We start from the raw sequence: 22347 nt of genomic DNA, 5'->3' as shown, positions 1-22347 counted from the left end.
TAACTGCGTTCGGAATCGGTAGCTGAGACTCATTAGTAACAGTGACTATATCTTGTTTAGTTGGTAATCTTTCTTCCAATTCTATCGTTACCAACTGCACATATACCTAGGAAGCAAATAGCGTCATACCAGGTAGTCACTGCTGCAGCCTTTTCCTTTACGAGTCTACTTAGTAACTTTAGGCGAGTACCTAGTAATTCGCTCATTTCGATAAGCCAACTGCTGAAAAAATAACAGGCGTAGGCTGTTGCAGGCGTTGCAACGGGACCCTTGTTTTGCTTATAGCAGTGACCAGCAGTGGTAGAGGACACCAAAAACGAAGACTGAAAGCAGCAACTATGTGTGTAGCTATGATATCGACATCGAGCGAGTAGTTTCTTATTGCCGTTTCGTTACCAAGATGACAGCGCTTCGCGACTAGTTGATAGATGGCTCTAGACATTTCGAATATCGCCTATTCATCTGTGGTTATAAAGTATGTTGCTTCTGAATGGTGATGAAAGAATCGTATAAGACTAGAAGGGCCTGTTTTTAGCGGCAGACATCACTTTTCTTGTGGCCACATTTTTTTTCTGAAAACGTTTTCTTATGTATTTTCTTAATTCCACAGGCTTTCGCGATTAAATCTGGCGAATAGTCAACAGGAGTTATTAAGGCAAGTTCAATGACGTGAGGCTCCCTGCGGATACATTTACGCGTGATAAATTTCTTAGTCACTCGCAACCCATCATGATTTCGCAGGAGCATACAAATTCGGACATTAAAGAGCAGTCCATATAGCTCATAACTGCAAATTTCTGTTCAGCGGCAGGAAAATCAAGCGCCCTTCCCTTACATCCTGCCTCGTTCAATTCAACATTCAGTAAACGAGTACGACTGAGAGGAAGTAAGACGTTTGAACAAAAAAATTCAGGCTTTAATATGTATCGTAGCCCTTTAATTCATTGTATTTGCAACCCGCCATGTTGGCGTAGGGACTTAAGCCGGAAAGTGCAGGATCAAAGCCGGCCGCTGCAGCCGCATTTCAATGGGGCACAAATTCGAAAACGCCCGCGTGTCGTGCATTGGGTGTAACCGAGGTGATAAAATTATTCCGAAGTCCCCCACTACGACATGCCTCGTCATAACCATATGCCGTTAACATCCCAGAATATATATGTCATTGAATTTGCAAAAGCAACATGGCTTCCCTTTTATACAATTGCACAAGCCTGGTCGTATTGTTTATTTACCATTTTCGCTTCTTTGCTTAGCCTCAGTCGTGCTCAGTCGTTTTCGATTGCTCTTTGATATGCCAAAGTGTGCGGACCATTTTATAGCGTCAGTTTTTTGTACGTGGAAGCATTAGCCGAAAATGATGACAGACAGCCCTATAAGAAGCACCCAGGACCGCGTCAGCTGGCCGTACGTCATTGACGACGTTAGCGCATGGCAACGATGAATGATGTTGACGATGAAGACAAGGATGAGAACGAGGTTGATGACGGCGATAAAGGCGTCGTAGATAGTAACAGCGACAGCATTATCAGGATGACGACGATGAGCACCCCGAGTAGGATGGAGTACCGACGACAGCTAGGATGACTGCTGCACAAGGCCAACTTAGGCGTCAGCGCGACGGCATTGACCTGGTTCAAACAACCGTGACCCTATGGGAAAGCCGTGGAGCAATAATCACGCGGGCGGCAGCATCCCCGGCTTGCGTAAGCGATGCTGCATTGTTCACCAAATTAGCGTTGTTCCTCCTGAATCAAGTTGTGCTGTGTGGTGAGCGCATTTTTCTTCAGATGCCAATAAATAATTGTTCTTAGGGCTACTAAAATCGCTCACGTTAGGCCACAAATAATTATCTACATCAAATCCTGTAATAAAATTAATTCAATTGCAGAAATGTAAGCACTGCTAGCCGCGTAGACTAGCAAGCTGTAAGCCAGAGCTCAGATGCACGCGTGGGTGATGCGATACCTGTCAAAAGTCTTTTATGGCTATTGAGAGCTATCACATGACCCACGACAGCGATCGACACTTCCTTCAATATACATTTTCTGACGGTTTTGTGGTTCAGTGACAGTGGGGCGAAAGAATCACCGAGAGCTTCATGTCAGCACGTCTGTTCTTCGACAGAATCCTGCTAGAAAACGTTATTTTCTTCCCTGACCTCGATGGCACTTAGGGGTAAACAGCTTTATGAACAAGGTTTAGCAAGTCGGAATTGCAAAATAATGGCGACGTGGGGCAAATGAGCTTGCTGCCGATGAAAGCTGCCGATCCCATGCATAATGATAATGGTCAAGGCAAACACCAACAGGGCGCTTAAACCTAAAGCTGTTCCAATCTACTTCTATTCCATTTCTTCTATCTTTTTTTTCCAACATTCGTAAAAAATATTTGGGGCATGCCAACTTCGCCCGTCTGTAACGCGACGTCACGAAAGCGGCGAGAACTTCCCATCTGGTGTGACAGTACACGCGAATCGTACATGATTAAGCCCGTACAATTTTTTTAATATTTCCGATGCTACGCCTTTTTCCTATTAGCCCTCCACTATTGGTCAAATGTTTTTCGGGCGGCGCCCACTTCACCTATCTGTCACACGAAGTCACGCAACCGCGAAAACTCACCACGTGTGATGTGTACGCACTAATGTTGCAAAATTAGGCCAAACAAAATTTACATTTTTTTTTCGATATAGTCGGCGGCTCCCTCGTTCAGAAAGCAATAGAAGATGGCTGCCAGCTGGTGGCTCTGGCATTGGCTACTCGGAGCTGCCGGCGAGACTATATTTCATAGCGTATACTCAAAAAGTTTTTTAGCGCGGATGTATAACATTGACGAGTCTTTTCGGCAAGTATACGATATCGCTCCGCCACATCGTCTTCGCTAAGTAGCCGTTATAGCAGCCTCCTTAATTCCCCGTTGCACACCGCCATGATTTTCGATCAGCCACCGCAAGCTAAGCAAGGAGAAGCTGGCCAATCGGAGACGCCGGCAACGCTGTGCTAGCCCGGTTATCTACTTTCGCAGCGCTAGCTCGACCCCATTAAAACGTTGTCCACTTCTCCAGAGAATTCGCCTCTTGTCGGCCACTTAGATAAAAAAAAAACCTGTCAAACTAGGCCTTGTTAATCGCTTCAAAAGCAAACAAAAGTGCCCTCCTAGAAACAAAGAAAGCGTTTGATTGCTCTGTTTTAAATATGGTGCGTGTCATAGCCCGATGACTACGTCGGCGGTTACGTAAATTTGACGTCAAGAGATCGGAATAAATTCATAATGGTGGCGGTGTAAATCATAACGCCTCAAGCTCCCTGCAGTGCCGTAATCACCCGCCGTGGTTGCTCAGTGGCTATGGTGTTGGGCTGCTGAGCACGAGGTCGCGGGATCGAATCCCGCCCACGGCGGCCGCATTTCGATGGGGGCGAAATGCGAAAACACCCTGTACTTAGATTTAGGTGCACGTTAAAGAACCCCAGGTGGTCCAAATTTCCGGAGTCCCCCACTACGGCGTGCCTCATAATCAGAACTGGTTTTGGCACGTAAAACCCCATAATTTAAGTGCCGTAATCAGCTATCACTACGATGGCACGGATAAAATTTGCCCACAAAGTTTGGATGCATGTGCGCGTATTTCTATCGAACCATGAGCCAAGCACAGACAAGAGAGCTGTGTGCATTATTTCAAAGAGGTATATATATATATATATATATATATATATATATATATATATATATAGAGAGAGAGAGAGAGAGAAATGAGAAGCAAAACCTCGCGGTTATCTTAGGTTTATTTACCCAACAGTTTCGGTCGGTGGACCGACCCTTTTCAAATTTTTTTCGCACACATATACAGGGTGTTTCAGCTTATACTTTCACAATTTATTTAAAGTTGCCGGTGGCAGATAGCCCAATTCTAGTTACTGAGCTGGTCTTCTCGAAGAGGCGCACATTACTTGAACCAAAAATTGGTATGCATAATCGACTAATTAACAAAATTCAGTAATGAACTAATTACCTAATTACCTGACGGCCCATATTGAAATTTACAAATTATAGCCGTGGAGTTCGCAAAGCGGATCCACTTGGAATTAATTCTCTGGATGACACCAGTTTCAAGATATTAATTCTCGAACTTCGCGGAGAAATGCATTGGCGTTTCAGTTAACTTTGTGCTTCAATGCATAAAGCGACGTTTTGTTAAGAAACTAATTGGAACGCCAATGCATTTCTCGACGTTTCTTCGCGGAGCGTTCCGCATTTATCGTCACGACGAGACACAGTGCGTCAAAACATAAAAAAGAAATTACTGTGGTTTAGCTTTCGTTAACCCTGGTTGATAGCGAAAGCTTCACTGCCCTGGCTGGGCCCATTGTCGAGCTGTGGCAGAGGTGTGGTTTCCCAATGATATGCAGACATGTTTGCAATGAATACAGTGTTTATTCATCTTTTTTTTTGCCTATGAACACACGGCACGATCAGTAAAGTAGTGAGACTTGGTTACAATTCGCAGCCGCGCCCAACTCTACTCGCGCAATGGCGGCAATGTCTCCTTTCAGGGCTCCCTAAGGGCATAAATATAGTCCGACGTAGCGTGAACGCGCGCACTAGTTATGTCACGTTGGCGAGATCAACAGCAGCTATAGTTGGACCGATGGTTCGACGTACTGGCGCCGCCAACGTAACCGGACGCGAAGCCAGTGCGCTCCGACGCGCCCGGCGTCTACGTAACCGGACGCACGTCCAATGCGCTTCGATGCGCCCGGCGTCTGATGACGCTCGCCCGCACACATGCATAGGTACACACACACCGATAACGTCGGACTATAAACGCGCCTTAATGCTTTCTTGTGGTTTGACCTCTAGTTCTCAAGGTCAAAACTGTTGAGTCGCAAAGCCTGCCCGAGGTAGCGTAATGAAGTTTTCGCTTCAAAACCTGCACTCACACCTTTTGCCAATGAAAGCCGTGCGTCACGCAAGATTTGAAGTGAAGCGCACCCCCACTTTGAACAAACACACAAGGAAAAACAAAAAACTCGGATGAAACCACCGCGTTCAAGTGAGCAACGCCATTCCGCACGAAATAATAGCTGGTTTGCGCAGATTTGCCAAGCCTTGCGCCACAATCACTGGATGGTAGGTGCATAGCCTCCTCTCAGCGCACGTAAAGCGCAGAAATCGAATAACGTTCAGAGCATGCGCAGTCATGACGACGCTATTTTTTACGTACGTGATGCGTTTACGTTTGCTTGCAAACGCTAAACTAAAACTATCTAGTGTGCTTGTCTTCGGTCCGTATCTTCGGTGTGTGCAGAACGCTCGTGCAAGCAACGGTAGGCACAACACTGCCCCGGCTCCCTCACTAAGGCGATTCAACTGACAGACCGGGCAAGCCGGTTTGCAGCAGCAAATGGGGTCTTGGACTAAGAGATCTACCCTCTTGGAATTCACTAGCTAAAGAAAATTGACAGTCACTTAGGTATCCTTACGGGGCTTGAATGCGAACGCATTATCTGCTTATATACTGCTGATTGTGTTATATATCGTGTCATTAAATGTCAAGCTGATCATGTCGCTCTTAACACTTGTTTTGAAAGGTTTTGCAGCTAGTGCAAGCAGTGGCAGATCACCATCAACTTCAGCAAAACTGTCCTTTTGTCATTTTCAAGGCGTCATTCTATATCTCATTTCATACTATCATCATCATCATCACCCTATATTTATGTCCACTGTAGGACGAAGGCCTCTCCCTGTGATCTTCAATTGCGTCTGTCTTGCGCTAGCTGATTCCAACTTGTGTCTCAAAGTTTCATTTACTCTCATTTCATATCCTCATTTAATAATCAATCCTTAAACAGAGTTAAAGAATATAAATATTTGGGTATTCTTTTTTCGCTCGGTATGTCTTTGTCCTCGCATATTGAACTAACATGCGAAAAAGCCCTTCGACGCCTCGGTTACTTGCAGCGCACGCTCCGTTCCGCACCAAAACACAATAGACTAATAACCAATATAATAACCAAAGCACCAGTTGAGGACAACGCCGGCTTTTCTGACTCATGGGACATAGCGTAGCGATGAGGGTGCGTCCACTTCGCTTCGTCTTTAGTAGTAGTAAGTGGTTCGTGTGGAAAGGGAAAGGTTGACGCTATCTTTTGCAGCCCCTGAGGGAGCAGCAACGCACACCTTCGTATCTGTAGGCTTATGCCTCAGGAGAGAAGGAAAGACACGGCTGATCCGAAGCGACGCCGTGGCTTCACATACCACGGCCAAGCGCCATCTTTATTTCCTTTTCATTCGGGCGCGCGCTATGAGGATTCTGCGCGCCACCCAAATAAGGGCGCTACAGGGCCCCCCGCCTTAGACTGGAAGTCGGAACCGGACGGAGGGCCGACTGTGGCACTCTAGCACGAGGTCGGACGGCGGTGCGAGGCTTTCCGTCGCGGTCTCCACTTAAGCTGGCTTGAGGCGGTCCAAGCTGACAGTCTCTTCCCGGCCGTTCTGTAGGAGGGTGGCAGTTTTCGGCGTGCGGCAGAGGACGCGGAATGGCCCGTCGTAGGCCGGGGTTAGCGGTGGTCGGACAGCGTCTCGGCGCACGAAAACGTGTGTTGAAGAGGCCAGGTCGGGGTGCACGAAGATTGTATTGCGGCGGGATGGACGCGGTGGAGTAGGTGGGCACGTCGCGCTCCCCGAGAATCTGTCGCATCCGGCGCAGCAGTAGGGAGGGACGCCGGTCGCCAAGGTCCTCCTTGGTAAGCAGCTGCTGGAGGTGGTATCAATCTCTCCAGCACCTTGGTCCTGGGGTGCTGATATGATGTAGTGCCCGTGGGGATGGAGAGGGCGTCCGAGAGCTCGCGGGAAACATGAGGAGGAAGGACTGAGACAACGTGGTAGTAGCGAGTTGTTTCCGAGGTAATACGGTAGAGGCAGAACTGCGCCTCGGTCTGGTGAAACCAAACATACGGTTCTGGAGCCAGTAGGGTGGCAGGCGCAGTTGCACTGAGGAGACGTCCTGCGCACGTGAGTCCTGTTCAGTGGACGGTGCGGGCGGATCAATCATTATGTTCGCCCTAGGTCACCAATTGTAGGCTTATGCCTCAGGAGCGAAGGAAAGACACGGTTGACCCGAAGCGACGCCAGAATAGAATCACGAGCCGTGGCTTCACGTGCCACGGCCCGGCGCAGTCTTTATTTTCTTTTCATGCGGGCGTGCGCTATCCGGGTTGTGCACGCTGCTCAAAAGAGGGCGCCACAAACCGTATTTGTTAAAGCGCATTCTCCTCTCCTCATGACGATCCCCATTGGGTGTGGACGTGGCTGGAGCCGTCCGGCCACCTTAGACTTGGGCCACGAGGCCCGTCTTCTCTAGGGCGCGAGCGATCATGCGCGTTCTTTTCGCCACGGCAAGCGCGACCTCATCAACCAGGAAAGGTGGCACGCAATACTGCTGTGTTGTTGATTGCCACAAGAGCCTCGAAAGGTCGAAAGCCGCCCGTGAAGTCCTACAGAATTCCGGGTAGGTGGTACGAGAAGGACAGACGACAAGCGTGGAGAACTGCAGTGCGCCGAGTCAAGTAAGTCACGTATATTCGCATTCACGTGCAATATGATGGTCGCTCGATAAAAACTCAATAGCAATAAAAAACGGCCATGCGCCTGTATTTCGCGCACGGCCGTTTGTTTTAGACGTGTCGCGTAGTTCAATCGTATACAGTGACATCCGCCCTGTTAGTTTAGCGGTAAATGTATACGTGTTGCGCCGCTAAGCTCGACGACGCGAGCTCGATTCCCGGCCCCGGCGGCCGCATTTCGATGGGGGCGAAATGCAGGAATACAGTTGTTACTATGTACTTCAATTTTTGTGCGCGTTAAAGAACCCCCAGTGGTCAAAATTATTCCTGAGACCCTCCATTACAGCGTGCCTCATAATGATATCGTGGCTTTGGCACGTAAAACCCCCGAATTTAATTGATTGTACTGTTTGTTCACTCGCGATCGGCAAGCACGAGCTCAAGAGAATTATATCCCTTTTCCAAACGCGCTAACTTAAATTGCTAGTTGTGCAGGCAACAAAAGGGGCCGCGCGCTACTTTGTGTGGTGGCAATCCGTATTTAATGCAAGCTGCGGTCATCGCGTGCGTCGGTAACCGGCAGATCGGAAAGCAGCTGCCCGAGACGTGCGCGTTATGTTTGTTGCTTGGTCAAGCTTTCTAGGTTCACAATATCCAAGCATGCTTTAAAGTAATTGCCACCTTGCACATTCTTCCTACTTCACTCTTCCCGCCAAGAATCTTCGATTCGTGTAGTAGCAGTCCATCGGTGTGAGCTTACTTTTGCTGCGGCGGGGCATTCGCCCGACGAGAAAATAGATTTGCTTTGATGAGGCATGTACCACTAATTCTTGCGCTCGTGCTGCTGGTCCCAAGGTAATCGCTGGGTACCGTGATCTGGGTTCATTTCGCGGAGCAGTTGGTACGAGCGATTACTCATAAGCAGTGAAAAGATACCTTGCTCACTAATGCAATGAGTTGCCATGACTCTAACATCTGCATTGAATAAGCCATGATATATATTAAATATTTATAAAGCGTGATATAACGCATTATGCGCATATGCAGTACTTACATCGCTAATTAATTTTATTGGCTTATTGGTGCCTTGTGCATGTGTTCTTTCTGTGCTGGCAGTGCTGATGCCACTACATGGGAGCGAAAATGAGAACAGCCGTGTGTGCGCGCCCAACGACCAACGAAACTAACCGCAATCGTCACCGTCTCTGCACATCACTGCAAGCATGCATGACCGCTTTGTGACTGTATCACAGAGAAATAAAACTGACTAAATTACTGAACTCGGTGTATACATGTAACTCGATGTCGTATGCAATCTTGTTGTACACCTTCGACACGCACTTGGCTTTCACTGTCACAACACCGCCCACAATTTCTTAAACACCATAGACGTGTGGAAGCAGACGCTCCCCTTTCTTGAGGTTGCCGCCACGAAAAAAGGCTGTCGGCGTCGGCAACCTTCTTGAAACCGCATTGCAGTCTTTGCATCGCTGTTCAGCAAGCAGGCGATCTGCCGCGTCGAAAACGAAGCGCCGTGAGCACGAGCAGCGAAGCAATGCGCGGCCGAAACGATGTTAACAAAGCGGAGGCTGCGTCACGGAGCGACCGCGCTACTTGACATTTCTACAAAGGGGGCGCTGTCAGGAGGCGCTTTAGCGCCTTTTGGCGATCGTTTTCTCGTCTATAGGTGTGGATTGAGCTCTATGTCGTTTTTTTTTTCTTTTTGCCGAGAATCTAATACCAACTATCCGTCCTATTCTGGTCGTTAATAATTCACATAATGTCACAACAGCGTATTTGAGGAAAACAAGCAAACAAAAAGTTTTACACCTTCACAAAACGTGAAGGCGAAAGCCTGCCAGCTGTGGAAGAAGATGAAATCGACCTCGCGAGCAGTGGCACGAGCGCTGGGGAAGTATGGGAGCGTTGGCACGATCAGCGGCATCGGAGCCAGCTGTGGAGAAAGAGGACGACGAACGGCGCGAGCGGTGGCACGAGCCCGTCTCTGTGACCACGTGACATGTGCAATCAGGCACGCACTAGGAACACCTTTAGTAAGCCAGAACCGTGGAGCAGCCGTGGCTTCAGGGAAGCGTGTTCGTCTCGCACCACGGTGACCCGGGTGGATTTCCGCCCAGACCGAAGTGTACCAAGCTTTGTTTTCAAAGGCACTAATTCACTTTGTTTACAGGAATATTCCTTAGAAATGTGTCGTCAATCCGAGCATTTTTATACGTGCTGTTCCTCTTTGCGGCGTCGGCCATTTTTCGTCACGGCGCAGTTTCGCCAAGCTCACCTCAAGGTCACCGCCAAGGGCACCGCCAACATCAGACACTAAGGCTTTCGCCTGAATAATTATGGCAGAACTGCATTCGAACGTCTTTATTTCCCCCAAAATTACGTTGCAATTGAAGTAATTTTTGAATAAATTAGTTTTTTCCGTGGGCGTACAGTAACTGCAATATTCTTGTTACTGGTCTAAATCACTACGTATACCAGTCAGCAGCTGCATACTTTACTGCATGATAACCTCGCACGCTTTCCGCGACCGCAGATTTTATTAGCTTTGAACGCATCGTTAACAACACACCACACTTGTACCGTTTCGCGCTATCACAGCTTAACTTCCACTGAAGCTATGCTTTCGAGCACTTGCGTGTGTATTCTTCCCATCCCCCGCATCAAACGCACACAATTTAAACCGTGCCCCCAAACTCTAATACAAAATTTAACGTATTTGCCACAGTGAAATTTTGAAGGACACCTGGAAACCTAAGCGCTTCGTGAAACACATTTGTCCAACAGTCGTACCAGCCATTTTCTAGATAGTGCATTAACACAGTTCAAGAACGTTCCTTCTCTTAACACTACGCCTCGACTCGACAAATTAAATTGCAGCGCTCGACAGAAGTTGTCAGTGCGTTTCAATGACATTCAACGTCAACGCCTTCTTCAGTCGAGGGCTGGTGATATGCTCAGCGAGGTGGAGTGGAAGCAGAGCTTCGAGTGGAGCTTCGTTGAAGAATATGGGGGTCTGTACACAACTATATCATGCGCATGAGTCTTTCGAACAGTTAACAGTGTCAACTACACGTGTGAGAAGATGGTGCATTTTGTTGTTGGGATCCAGAAGATACGTATGCAACGCGCGCTTTATTTGCTTGTGCCAGTATTCTTAATATGAGCGTGTTTTGTATTTTATGACTGCGATAGCTTTTGGCAAGCATATCTAGCACACTGCAATGCATTCCACTTTTTTATTCATATGCTTTTTATTTCATATGTCGGAAAAAAAGGAGCGCACCAGACCTAGCTAAGTTGCGTTAAAGGCTGTTATCGGTCATATGTCGACATCCTCCACAAGGCTTGCATTGACGTTTTGTTAATTAAGGTAATTTAATGTTAGCTAATTAACCTGAAAAACTATTCCGCACAATGGAAAATAAAGATGCTCGTAACTGCGTCAATGAAATGCACTGTTCGGGACAGAGGGCATCGTTATTCTTTATTTTTGATGATGTTTCGAGTGGACCACCTGGATAATAAGTAGTAATTTCATGGGTGTACTTGGGGCATCTTCCCTGTGCACAGTGCGAGTGCTAAACATCTGTGATATCGCTTTTAAATGAAAATCCGTCACCGTGATTTCTTGTCATGATCTTCTCCACATCCGCTTAATCACGCCTTCTCCAGATAATGCGTTTTGTCGTTCATGGAAGAAAGTGTTATCTAACATCGTTCTGATTCCAAGTGTGCGTTTATTCTTGAAGAATTTTAACGCTACAGAATAACCACACTACATATAGATGTGTACAGAAACAGACATCAAGTGTAGCAACATAGGATTGCGGTCACATTAGTATACTTGGAAATGACCTTGTCGATGGGGTAGTATAAAATCCTTTATGCGATGCTTAAATGTTCTACATACCCTGTTTGTGGCACCGGACATGGATGTGTAAAGAGGAAATCATAACAGCACGGTGCGTGAAATCTGTTAAAGTGTTATGGTTACAAGCTGGCACTACCGAAATTTAAGTCATAACGCAGTTTTACCAAATGGCAGTGTTTGATTTGTCTGCGATGGTCAGAATAACTGAGATCGCTGTTCAAAATTATTATCGCGGTACAAGTGTGCAGGAAACTATTAATACGGCAGATAATTTGTGTCCTGTGAGTGTGACATGGACAATACTGCGCCCGGATTCACAAAACCTTCTTACGCTAGAATTGTTAGTAAGAAAGAATTTCAGCCAATTCGGATGCAAGACATATCATTAGTGAGGTCCACCAACCAATGGCAAATAGCCCTTACGAATGAAAACCTTTGCGAATATAGCCGCACCAGTGACGGGCAGTACGCGTCAGACTTGGAACCACACGCGAGATGTGTCCAAAGCTTCAACGAAAGAAGAACCGAAAGAAACTCAAGGGAGTTCGGAGAGTATACAGACTTTCAAAATTCAAAGCAGACACAGATGTTCGTGAGTTCCATCACAAATTAAAAGACATAGCTAGTTGGGCGTGGGGTGACAAGGAATAGTAGTGGTAAGCGAAACAAGGGAGCATGTGGTGGGCCCTTAATAAGATATATCTCGACCCTGCGTGCTCGGTAGCCCAAGGCATTAGATTTGAGTTAGTGCTTCACCGTAGCTATGGAAGCGACCGACTTGCGAGAATCATGTAGCCATCCTTACACTGCGCGTCCCGCTGATGGAGAAACATAGCTACAACGACATTTTGCATCGTCTTGCCCGTTCGAAAAGGTATGATGATAGCCTTTCGATCTGGGCAAAATGCAAAAACACCCATGCACTTAGATTTAAGGGTGCGTTAAAGAGCCCCAGGTGGCCCAAGTTATTGCGAAGTCGCCCACTACGGCGTGCCTCATAATCAGATCATGGTTCTGGCACCTAAAACTCCATAATTAACTTTTTTGTTATGTATACCCCATCGCAATCTTTTACGGCGAATATTGACTTGCGGCGTTGATAACATAATAACAGGTGAACGACGCTATGCGAGGGATTAATGCCTGATAATACATGCTATCTCGTCTCTTTTTTTTTGCATTTATTAAACCGAGAAAGTGGTCGCGGTAAAAGGAAGTTTTTTGTGCGCTGTCAAGTCATCATAGCCTATATGTGTCTTTGCAGTCATAATCGGCATTTGTAATCTCTTCATAATCAATTGAGAGTTCGTCTCGATACGACAATCGTCCATCCGCAGAAAAAAGTGTTTTTACAGCGAAAGCTGTATATGGCTAGGCGAAACGAAAAACCGTTCGTCCCATGTTTCGCTAAACGTCTCCATTGGCTGCGCCGTCAGTTACTTCGTTCTCTACAGAGTCGCACCCAAGCGCGCGCGCGCCATTGGCAGCGCCGTTAGTGACGTCCTTCTCTGCGTCGTGCGTGCTCTGCCCGCAACGCCCGCTCCTCGGCTCGCCTTTATCGCATGCGTTCAATATCTCGAGTCAGCTCGGCGTCATGGTTAGCAGCATCTGGCCGCCATTGGCGGGCGGATGCTGCTGCGAGCGCAATGAGCGCGATTTCACCGTGGACGTTTCGTCGCAGCCGAAGCCAAAATGCCGCTAGAGAAACTCCCGCCGAAAGTGGGCGTTTGGGCGAAAGTGGGCGAAACATAAGCTAGGAATTCTGTCTTAAACTGATTGAAATATCAATCGAAGTTAGCCTATTCAAAATAAATTGAAATAAAATAGCTGAAAAGCGGACACGGACAAGACTGAGCGCAAGGGAGCGCTTGTAGTGTTCAGTGTTATCTACGTACTTTATTGCTCTCTTTTAATTTTACTTTACACCATGAAACAACCAGCCAAGCAACACGCCTTGTTAGCCAAGCGAAACACAACAACGGAAATGTCAATCAGGTCCAGTGTAAAGAGTTGTGAAAGTTAGGAGCGTGCGGTTTACTTTAGTGCCTTATGAGAAAATACGAAAGTACTTCTATTGGGCTTTAGAGTACTATGAAATATTCAGTAGCGGGTAATTTAAAACTATGGGGTGAAACAACGTGAATCTTGGCAGAAACAGAGTGTATGTTAATAAAGAAGTAAAGAATAACGATGCTGTAAAACACTGCAATGTATTTTGTGAAGCGGCGGCGCCGCAGAAACTTCTGAGAATTGTCCTAATCGGTTACTTCGCAGTTTGCGTCTGAGACAACTTTAGGCTTAGGTTTGGCATGCTAGGACTGAGTGTTAATACGGCGAGGGCAAGATTGACGACAAGACGGGCCCTGTGTAAAATCTGCAAACGCATTACGAAAATAATATCCTATATCCAGATGTCAAAAACAACCCCGGCAGTAACATGACGAAGTCACATAACCCTCAATCTAAACCGAACATCCTACAAAGTGCCTCCACAACAAACAACATAACACATGTGTACACAGACCTCCACAGCTTGTGATTGTAAAGATAGTGTACAAGGCGAAAGAGGTACTCAAAGGGGGTTCCTCGGACAAAGAGAGATAGATATCTCTCCAACCAATAACTATCTGTGTATAGGCGTGCTTGGTGGTCCTCGTGAAGGCACTTGGCTAGATAATTTTAGCGAACGATGTGCTGTTTTCATACCTGCCGGGGAAGTTAGCGACACGTTTGCAGATTACATGCATTTTGTAGTAAGCTTCCAGTTGTGAGTGAGCGCTTCTTCTGTCGCCTATCTTGTCCTCGTCCTTGGCCACGCTTGTAGACCCATCACCAACGTAATCAGGGGCGTAGCCAGAAATTTTTTTCGGGGGGGGGGGGGGGGGTTCACCGGCCCGACCGGGGAAGGGGGGAAGGGGGGGCTAGCGTCTGCTCTCCTCTACGTGCCGTGATTGATAATAAATATCGGTAGTTTACGCAGCCTCTACACATTATATAAAAGACATGGGACCCCCCCCCCCCCCCCTCACGTGTGCGTGTGCTTGTGAAGAAATTAGGTAAAAGTAAGCTCAGTAAAATACAGCAAGTACGACAGGTACAGTGGGCGTTTGGAGCAACGGTCTCTCATAGCGCCAATGAATGGACCAGTCTTCGAAAACGCATCATTGAGACGACCCGCCCGATCGGAGAAATCTCCGTTAAGCGTAGATGGCGTCGTCCTCGTCGGGGCGAAGTGCGTTTCACAAGTCAAGGACGGCTATACGCGGGAAAATGCACGTGTGACCAGGCTATACATACTCCCATAGCAATAGCTTGTTCGCTGCGTCTTTGCGCTAGACAACATAACTACGCGCAAAAACGCGTAAGGCTTTTTTTTTTCGAAGCTTTCGTCGCTCTGCTTCCTCATATACGAGAGGGTTGCATTTCTTGCGGCAAGTGCATGGGCCGCTGTGTCTTCCGCTGTGTGCGAGCGAGCAGCCGTCATTTGCCTTTACGTCAACAGATTCAGAATTGTACAGAATATTTCACCGCACAGCATAGATATGGCATGTGTACGCATTTTAAGTAGTGCGTGCAACTAATTTCTGCTTCACTTACGCCGGTGCAAACAGGAAGCGGCCTTGTACCTCACAGAATCTCGACTTATTGGTGTACTAGTGATGCAGGAATGAACTCCGGTATTGTTCAGTGCATAGTGCACATAATCAATTTATCGGGACGCGTGAACTCCGACGAGAACTGTCAGCGCCTGCAACAAGAGTTTACTTACGCTGTACTGCGCACAGCAGTAATTCATGCTTGTCGGCTGTCTGTTTCGTGCATTCTATTGCGAGTCGGTGGAATTTCACTGCTGTGATCAACCCCTTCGTGTGTACATGCATTGCTGGTTTGGGATTCCACAACAAAACAGCAACTACCAGCCTTCCGTAATTGCTGGTTTGGGATTCAACAACACAACAGTAATTACCAGCCTTCCGTCGGGCGCAATCGCAAACAAGAGACGTTTCTCGCGCAGACTAAGCCTACGTTCACACTTGGGAAGCGGCAAGCGGGCGTAAAGGCCAAAGCGGCCGGAAAATTTTTTCCGCGCCTGTCCAAGTTCACATTTGTTTTGCTACCGCCGCGGCCACCGCTGCCGTTTTCGTCCAGATCCATCTAGTCTGCGTACGTTTGTCGGCGTGGTGGCGCTCATTATCGCATTATTTCGAGCGGTATGTTCATTCTTTGACCCACGTACCGTCATCAAAAGTGATCATTTTACGCAACTTCGCGTGTCATCTGCGACCTTCGGTAAATTCCTCGTTGGCGTTCCGTAATTCTCCGCACACGGGCGCGGTAGCGCTGCGTCACAGGTTGGTGCCTAGGCGTGATAATATTTCTTTAATAGCTTTTATTTACAAGTTGTAATAACATTTCATCATTTCGTATTGTCGGCGCCTCCAGGACACCAAAGGGGCAACGGGAACACCACAGCTAAAACCCGGGCTGGCCCTTGTGTTGGGGCTCGCCAAAGCCTGCGCGTCCTACGTGAGACCTACGTAGGGCTCCCAATCTATCGTCGCGACGAGAAAAGCACCCCGCGACTTGTGCAACATACCGTACACGTGCGAGGAGAATTATGGAGCGCCAACGAGGAATCTGCCTAACTACTGTCTGCCATGGAAGTGGAAGAAGAAATGGCTTTTATACTTCTACCTACTTGTTTTCTAGAAATGGACAATGAATAAACGGAAGAGGCGGACACCTCGGAAACGGCGGTGGTGGGTTCGCCTGGCTTTGCAAAAGCGCGAGAAGTTGGGTCACGCCAAGGCTTCGTTGCCGCGCCTCCGGTCGCGCGAAGTTGAATACAATCGCGAGTATTGCTTACAGTACGTTTTAGTGCCACTCTTGTCGTAGAGCAAGGGCTGGTTCTTGATCGCGTCGATCAGCATTGCAGCCTACACTTTTCGTGCCATGTTCAATTTTACGGCCGGCTGTTTACATGCTAGTGTAGCTTCCAGTGAAGCAGAACGACTTTCCGCCACGTTTCCGCTTCGCCATGGCGAAAAAATCGGCCCGAGACCGATTTGGCTCGCAGCCTGTTTTCCTGCCTGTTTTGCCGCCTAGGCGGGCGGATTTTTACAAGATTTTGCCGCTTCCTACAGCTTCGAGACGAAGTGTGGACGTAGCCTAAGATCCTGCGCGAGCGTGTCCTAACCGGCACCTGAAGGGAAGCGGCGGAAATGTATACCGGAGATTTCGACCACCTGGGGTCTTTAACGTGCACCTAAATCTAAGTAAACGGGCCTCGAGCGTTTTCGCCATCATCTAAAATGCGGCTGCCGCATTTGTTGCTTCATTTGTTGCGCATTTGTTGCTTCAGAATGCGGGCGCCACATTCTCGCCCAAAACTTCACAGAGTGTCAAAGCCTTGACAAACACCGTGATAGTTTTTTCCACATGCAGACATGATTCGCTGTAAATTACCAACCCAAACGAAAGCGCCCAGGAATGAAATTGGGATAGTAGCACCGGTTTCCTGAATTAGGTCAGCGCGAAGCGACGAAAACAAAGGGTGGGTAAGTGGGGGGGGGGGGGGGGGTTGCGGAAAAAAATTGGGGGGGGGGGGGGGGAGTATGAACCCTCCCCAACCCCCCCCCCCCCCTTGGCTACGCCCCTGAACGTATTCCTCAGCTTATTATTGTCAGAGGTATTCCGTTCTAAATTAAAAGCAACAAAATTGTTTACTTAGCACTTTTGCGTTCGGGCCCATTCTTCACGCTACCTCTACTAACTCTATAACTTTAGATGACTACGGGGATGCGGATCCTAGCAATGAATATGTCGAGGAGAGAGACATTGCCCGAGGGTCCCTTGTCAAAGGGACGATTTGTGCTTTTTTGAGCGCATGTGTTCCAAGAGGACATTCACTACAAAAGCTCCCTGAGTGACGCTCATTTGCTACAATCCCGGCATACTCGCATTAACTGTCCATCCATCAAGTTTACGCGACACATGCGATACGGAGCGCTCTTTTCTTTTCAAAGCTGGCTCTATAAACAGGCGCTCGGCGTAGCGTTCCAAAAAGCCATTGAAACAGAAGACAGTATTGCTAAAACCACAATCGAAGGGGAACGCTACGCTGATTAAGCTGATAAGATGAATCATGACGTACTCAGTGTAGACCCGCGTGTATTTCTCTAGCCTAGGAAACCTTCCTGCCACACATCAATACATTAGAATGTTGCGCTAATTCCACTAACGATCAGACGGACTAATTTGATAAGATTGTTTCAATGGAGGCGCGAAAGCGTGATCTCACTACTAAGCCTATTTTTTACCGCCACTTTTTTTTATACTGTATTTGGTATTGAATTCAACAAGCCTTTCATCACACTGATTACACATAAATAATGCTTCTGGTTATAGTGATGACTGCAGCGGATGCCGCTATATACATTTTACGTCTCTTCTGACAACAACAGTCCACGAATGTGTATTAACGGTGTGAAATAGAGAGGTGACCCGCCTGAAGGCCATGAACCATGGTTCACGCATAGGGAATTTCGTAAGGCATTTCGCAGTCACGGCAAAAAATTTGCCTCCATGCTGAGGTTTCATTTATTCCGCTATTATTCCGCATGCCAATTTCGGTGAATAAAATTTAAAAAATGCCTTTGTGTACCCAATATCAATCGTCCGAAAAGTAGGATGTGAAAAAAATTGTTCTCGTATGTGCAAAAACTACAAATTATTTGGTGTACATGACAATCTGAAGGCAACAACTTTTTGTTATTGGTAGGCAGCCTAGGATGAACAAGGTTTACCGCCCTTCCTGTGGAAGCAGCACTAAAGACTAGCTGTATAAAAGCAAGAAACTTCCATTTGGTGACGATGGATGTACTTCGGCAAATCATTGCGCTAAACAAGACGTAGTCTCGTTGAAAAACTTGTTTGGTCGGTTTCGAGTGTGCAGTGTGTTCCAACTTGGCATCCATTTTTGTCAGATACACAGAGCTTAATCGTTCGATTCTCATAATGAAGAGACCTGCACTGCTACATTCATTTGCTCCGCATGCGATAGAGCAGTGGCGCTTATTTGTCGCTTACATTTTTTTATTTATTTTATTTACACAATACTGCAGGCAGCAATGCTGCCCAAGCAAGAGAGGGTTTACAAAAGATAGTTTTTCAACAGTTTTTCAAATGAAACATAAGAAGTGCATTCAACAACACATCCCGATAAATGATTCCATTCTTCGCTCGTAAATGGAAAAAAATTATTTCGGGAAGATTTTAGTGCGGGCAAAGCTTGACTGAACTACTTCAGAATTAAAAATACGCGACGACCTGTGTGGAACATGGGTAATATATGTGGCATTTGCAAAACCTGTTTCGTCATGAAACAACCAGTAAAAAATTTCAGCCTAGCGATTTTACGGCGCACTTGGAGCGGATCCAGTCCAAGTTGGCGTAACATACCAGAAGCTGATATGATGATGTTTTCTAATCGGAGCAAATAAACTGTTCCGCCCGGCGCTGAATTCGTTCAAGTTTATCAATTTCCTTATTAATGAACGGGTCCTACACTATGGAAGCATACTCTAGGACTGGGCGAACGAGGAAACGATAACCTTGCAGCTTGACAGATGAAGGTGACTTCTTTAGCTTTCTACGTAGAAAGCAACGTTTTTGGAATGCTTTGTTGCATATGTTGTTAATATCGATGTCCCATTTGAGGTTACTATGAATTGTTAACTTAGCCTAGGAGCATAAATTAGCTCAAATGTAATTTGGCCAGTCGCTCTCCACTGACATGTGCAAATAATTGTGGGTTGTGAGCGTCCGAGAAATGATGACTGCATAGATCTAACTATTAGTTTATTTTTTTAGTTTATTTGTCAGTAGAACCCCATGGTAGCCTTTCCTACTGGCTGTATTGCCGTTGCATTCTGTTCAACTATACGAAGTCGCGCCATCGAAATCCAGCAGCCACAACCACAATTCAATGAAGGCAATTCGTAACACGCTTTTATACTGAATTCTTTGTGCACGTTAAAACAGCAGCTGCTAAAAGATAACCCTGATAGTCAGCTGCGATGTGCCTCATAGCAGTTACTATAGCTTTGGAAAGCTATGTTTCAACAATTTTATCTCCGTAACTACATTTAAAGCATACGTTTAAATGCCTCTCATCAAGTGCAAGGAGTAGATTCTCCCAAACAAAGAGTGTGAGCTTACCTGCTGTCGCATTGTCCGGCGCACGAGTGCACACCCGAGGATACGGCTACCAGTGATGGACGAAACCTGCAAGTGCACCCGTGGGCTCGTGCGCTCCTATTCATGAACGCTGCGCGTACCCGCCCAACCACGCAGCCCCCGTGCTTCGACTGGAGATCTATCATCGGGTGGCGCGATGCCTGGAGCCCCATTCAAACTTATCGGCGTCTTTATCAGCGCGGTTCCTCAATGTTTCCGCATGGTGGGCGTGAAACCGATTACTGGGCGTACAGTGCAATCCGGGAATCCTCGCACCGGTCTGCCTACCTCAAAAGAGAGGAACGGCAGAACGAGATAATGGGTGATGCGCGTACACAGTCAAAGACCTGGAGTCATAAATTTTTCACACGTGTATAGTTGTAAGGAAGCAGAGCTGGCCGAAACAGGAAAACGTCCAACGGAATAGCTTTATATGCGTGGTTTCAGGTGCACAATTTGCAAAAACGTTTTGTCAGCGGGGTAAATAACCGATATTTAGAAGCGCAGATCGTTAACAATCGATCAATCAATCAAATCTTTATTTCCAACGAAAGTTGGGGGTACCTTAGCCGAAAAGCGGTAATAACACCGCAATAACCGGCGTTTCATTTTATGACGTGAAACGCCTGTAGAATCGGTCATAGAGTGCCACTTGTTAGAACCACAAGTAACATAACTATGCTATAAAAATATCGCTGTTATACAGGGTGATCAAAGTTAAGTGGACAGGTTTTTTTTTTTAATTAGGCGCTTAGATGTACGTGAAGACCACCTCTACAGTAAGGTTATGTGCCCAGGGGGACACAGAATGAGGTGGTAATTATATGTCGGTGACTTCATTAACTAAAATTGAATAACTAACTGTTTAGTGGCTGCAGTAAGCAGGCGTGTTTGTATTGAAAAGTTAGACGCAAGCGTGTTTCTGCACAGTTTCATTTGGCAGAATTCTTCTAGCGGATCCGTGCTCCGAGATCTAGAACTGCGAAGTCTAATTGCCGTTCGCCTGATTACACATGCAAGACAGTGAGGACCGGCGCAAAGCTCGCCCCTTTCAGTCAATTTTAGTTTAAGCCACCGACATCAATAATTAGCATCTCATTCTGTGTCCCCTTGGGCGCATAACCTTACTGTAGAAGAGCTCTTCACGTGCATCTAAGCGCCTAATTAAAAAATAAGCCTGTCAACTTAACTTTGATCACCCTGTATAAGCAACCGTATTGCCCACGTGTCTTACTTCGATATCGTTGTTTAGGAAACGAAGCCATCACTCGATGACGTATGTGTCCCAGCACAAATGACCCCGTCGTCGCACCACACATGATGCAGTCGGAGCTAAATTTAGCCTCTCACTTAGCGTTCACAACAGCATTGCTCGGCAGTGCGTTTGTCGATCCGAGAACGATTAGAAGCGTTTGAAAGAGTGTACTTTCTAGGAGGTATAATCCCTCAAACTCTAACGTGTGCTCATTAGGAGTTAAAATATTTACAATCGTGCAATTCTTGAAGACCTTTGACGGTTACCCGGCTACGGCGCCCCCGCGATCGACACGCATATATGATCCGGATAGTGTGCGATGAGAATCGAGCAGCGAGACACAAAGATCATGGTGAATTTCTGTGCAGCGCTCACAACTAGGACGAAGGACGAACAAGGAAATACACGCGGGGCAGGTGCTGACTCTCAACTGAAATTTATATTGAAAAAACATGAAGAAACAAAAAATTCACATATCCTAAAACACGTGGCGTACCCCGGAACTTTGCTGTCTTGCGGGCCCAATCTTACATTTGAAGCTCATCATCGGCTCCTATCTTACGTTGCAACACGCGATGATCAAATATTCAACTTCCTTGTCCCATAACTGGGTATGTGGGAAGCCGATGACGACCATCAAATTTGAAATTGTGCCCGGAAGACAGCAAAGTTCCGGGGGTTCGTCACGTGCTTTAAGATATGTGGATTTCTTCCTTTGTTTATGTTTTTCAAAATAAATTTCAGTTGAGAGTCAGCGCCTGTCCTGCGTGTATTTTCTTCTTCGTCCTTAGTCCTATTTGAGAGCGCTGCACAGTAATTCCCCATGAACGCTTACCTGCTCGCTAAGTTTTCTATCCTAATGCAGACACAGAGATCCCGATTCGGGCACACTGCCTTTGACCACTGTGGGGTCACTACAAATAGCGAGCAAACATAACTGCAAAATTAGCCATTAGCCCCTCCAGTAGCGGTATCATACGTTAAGCATGTAAGCTTTGTAATGTGTGAATAAATGTCACTTCTGCAATCACTTATATCATATCTGTGCCCTAGTTACCACACAGCCTCAGTGGCACTTGGAAGGCGTTCCACGTAGCCCGTTGCGGCAGCGCGCCTGATGTGCAGCCTACCCCACTTTTTTTAGCATTGACACACACACACAGGCGACACTGCCCTCAAAAAAGGCACAGAAAGAAAATACTGTGCTGTTAAACATTGCGCCAATTTCGGGGTATACGCAAAATAAGGGACCTGAAAAAATATGCACCAGGTAAGGACACTGCTTCGCAAAGCGTCGGGCTCACCTGGCGCTGATTGTAGTCCGTAAATTGCAGTATGCCGTTTTGCAGCAAACACATAAATCACCATCTGTCATGAGTCGGACGCAGGCGGTACACGAA

At 46.9% G+C, this 22347-nt stretch overlaps 1 protein-coding gene across 2 annotated transcripts in view; it reads right to left on the bottom strand.

Moving 5' to 3' along the window:
- The window catches only part of LOC119461723 (sphingomyelin phosphodiesterase), a 125074-nt gene that overhangs the window by 64119 nt on the left and 38608 nt on the right, over nucleotides 1–22347 (bottom strand). The window contains exon 1 of one of the 2 annotated variants that reach the window (XM_037723093.2): nucleotides 19675–19815. The exons of the other annotated variant lie outside the window; for it this stretch is intronic. Coding sequence (XP_037579021.1) covers nucleotides 19675–19686 — 12 coding nt within the window. The 5' untranslated portion in view covers nucleotides 19687–19815. Of the gene's footprint in view, nucleotides 1–19674; nucleotides 19816–22347 lie in introns of those variants that run through there. 2 annotated transcript variants of the gene reach the window in all.

This window comes from Dermacentor silvarum, chromosome 8 (assembly GCF_013339745.2).
Source record: "Dermacentor silvarum isolate Dsil-2018 chromosome 8, BIME_Dsil_1.4, whole genome shotgun sequence".
Classification (NCBI taxonomy): Eukaryota; Metazoa; Arthropoda; class Arachnida; order Ixodida; family Ixodidae; genus Dermacentor; species Dermacentor silvarum.
This window is presented reverse-complemented; position numbering and strand designations above follow the sequence as displayed.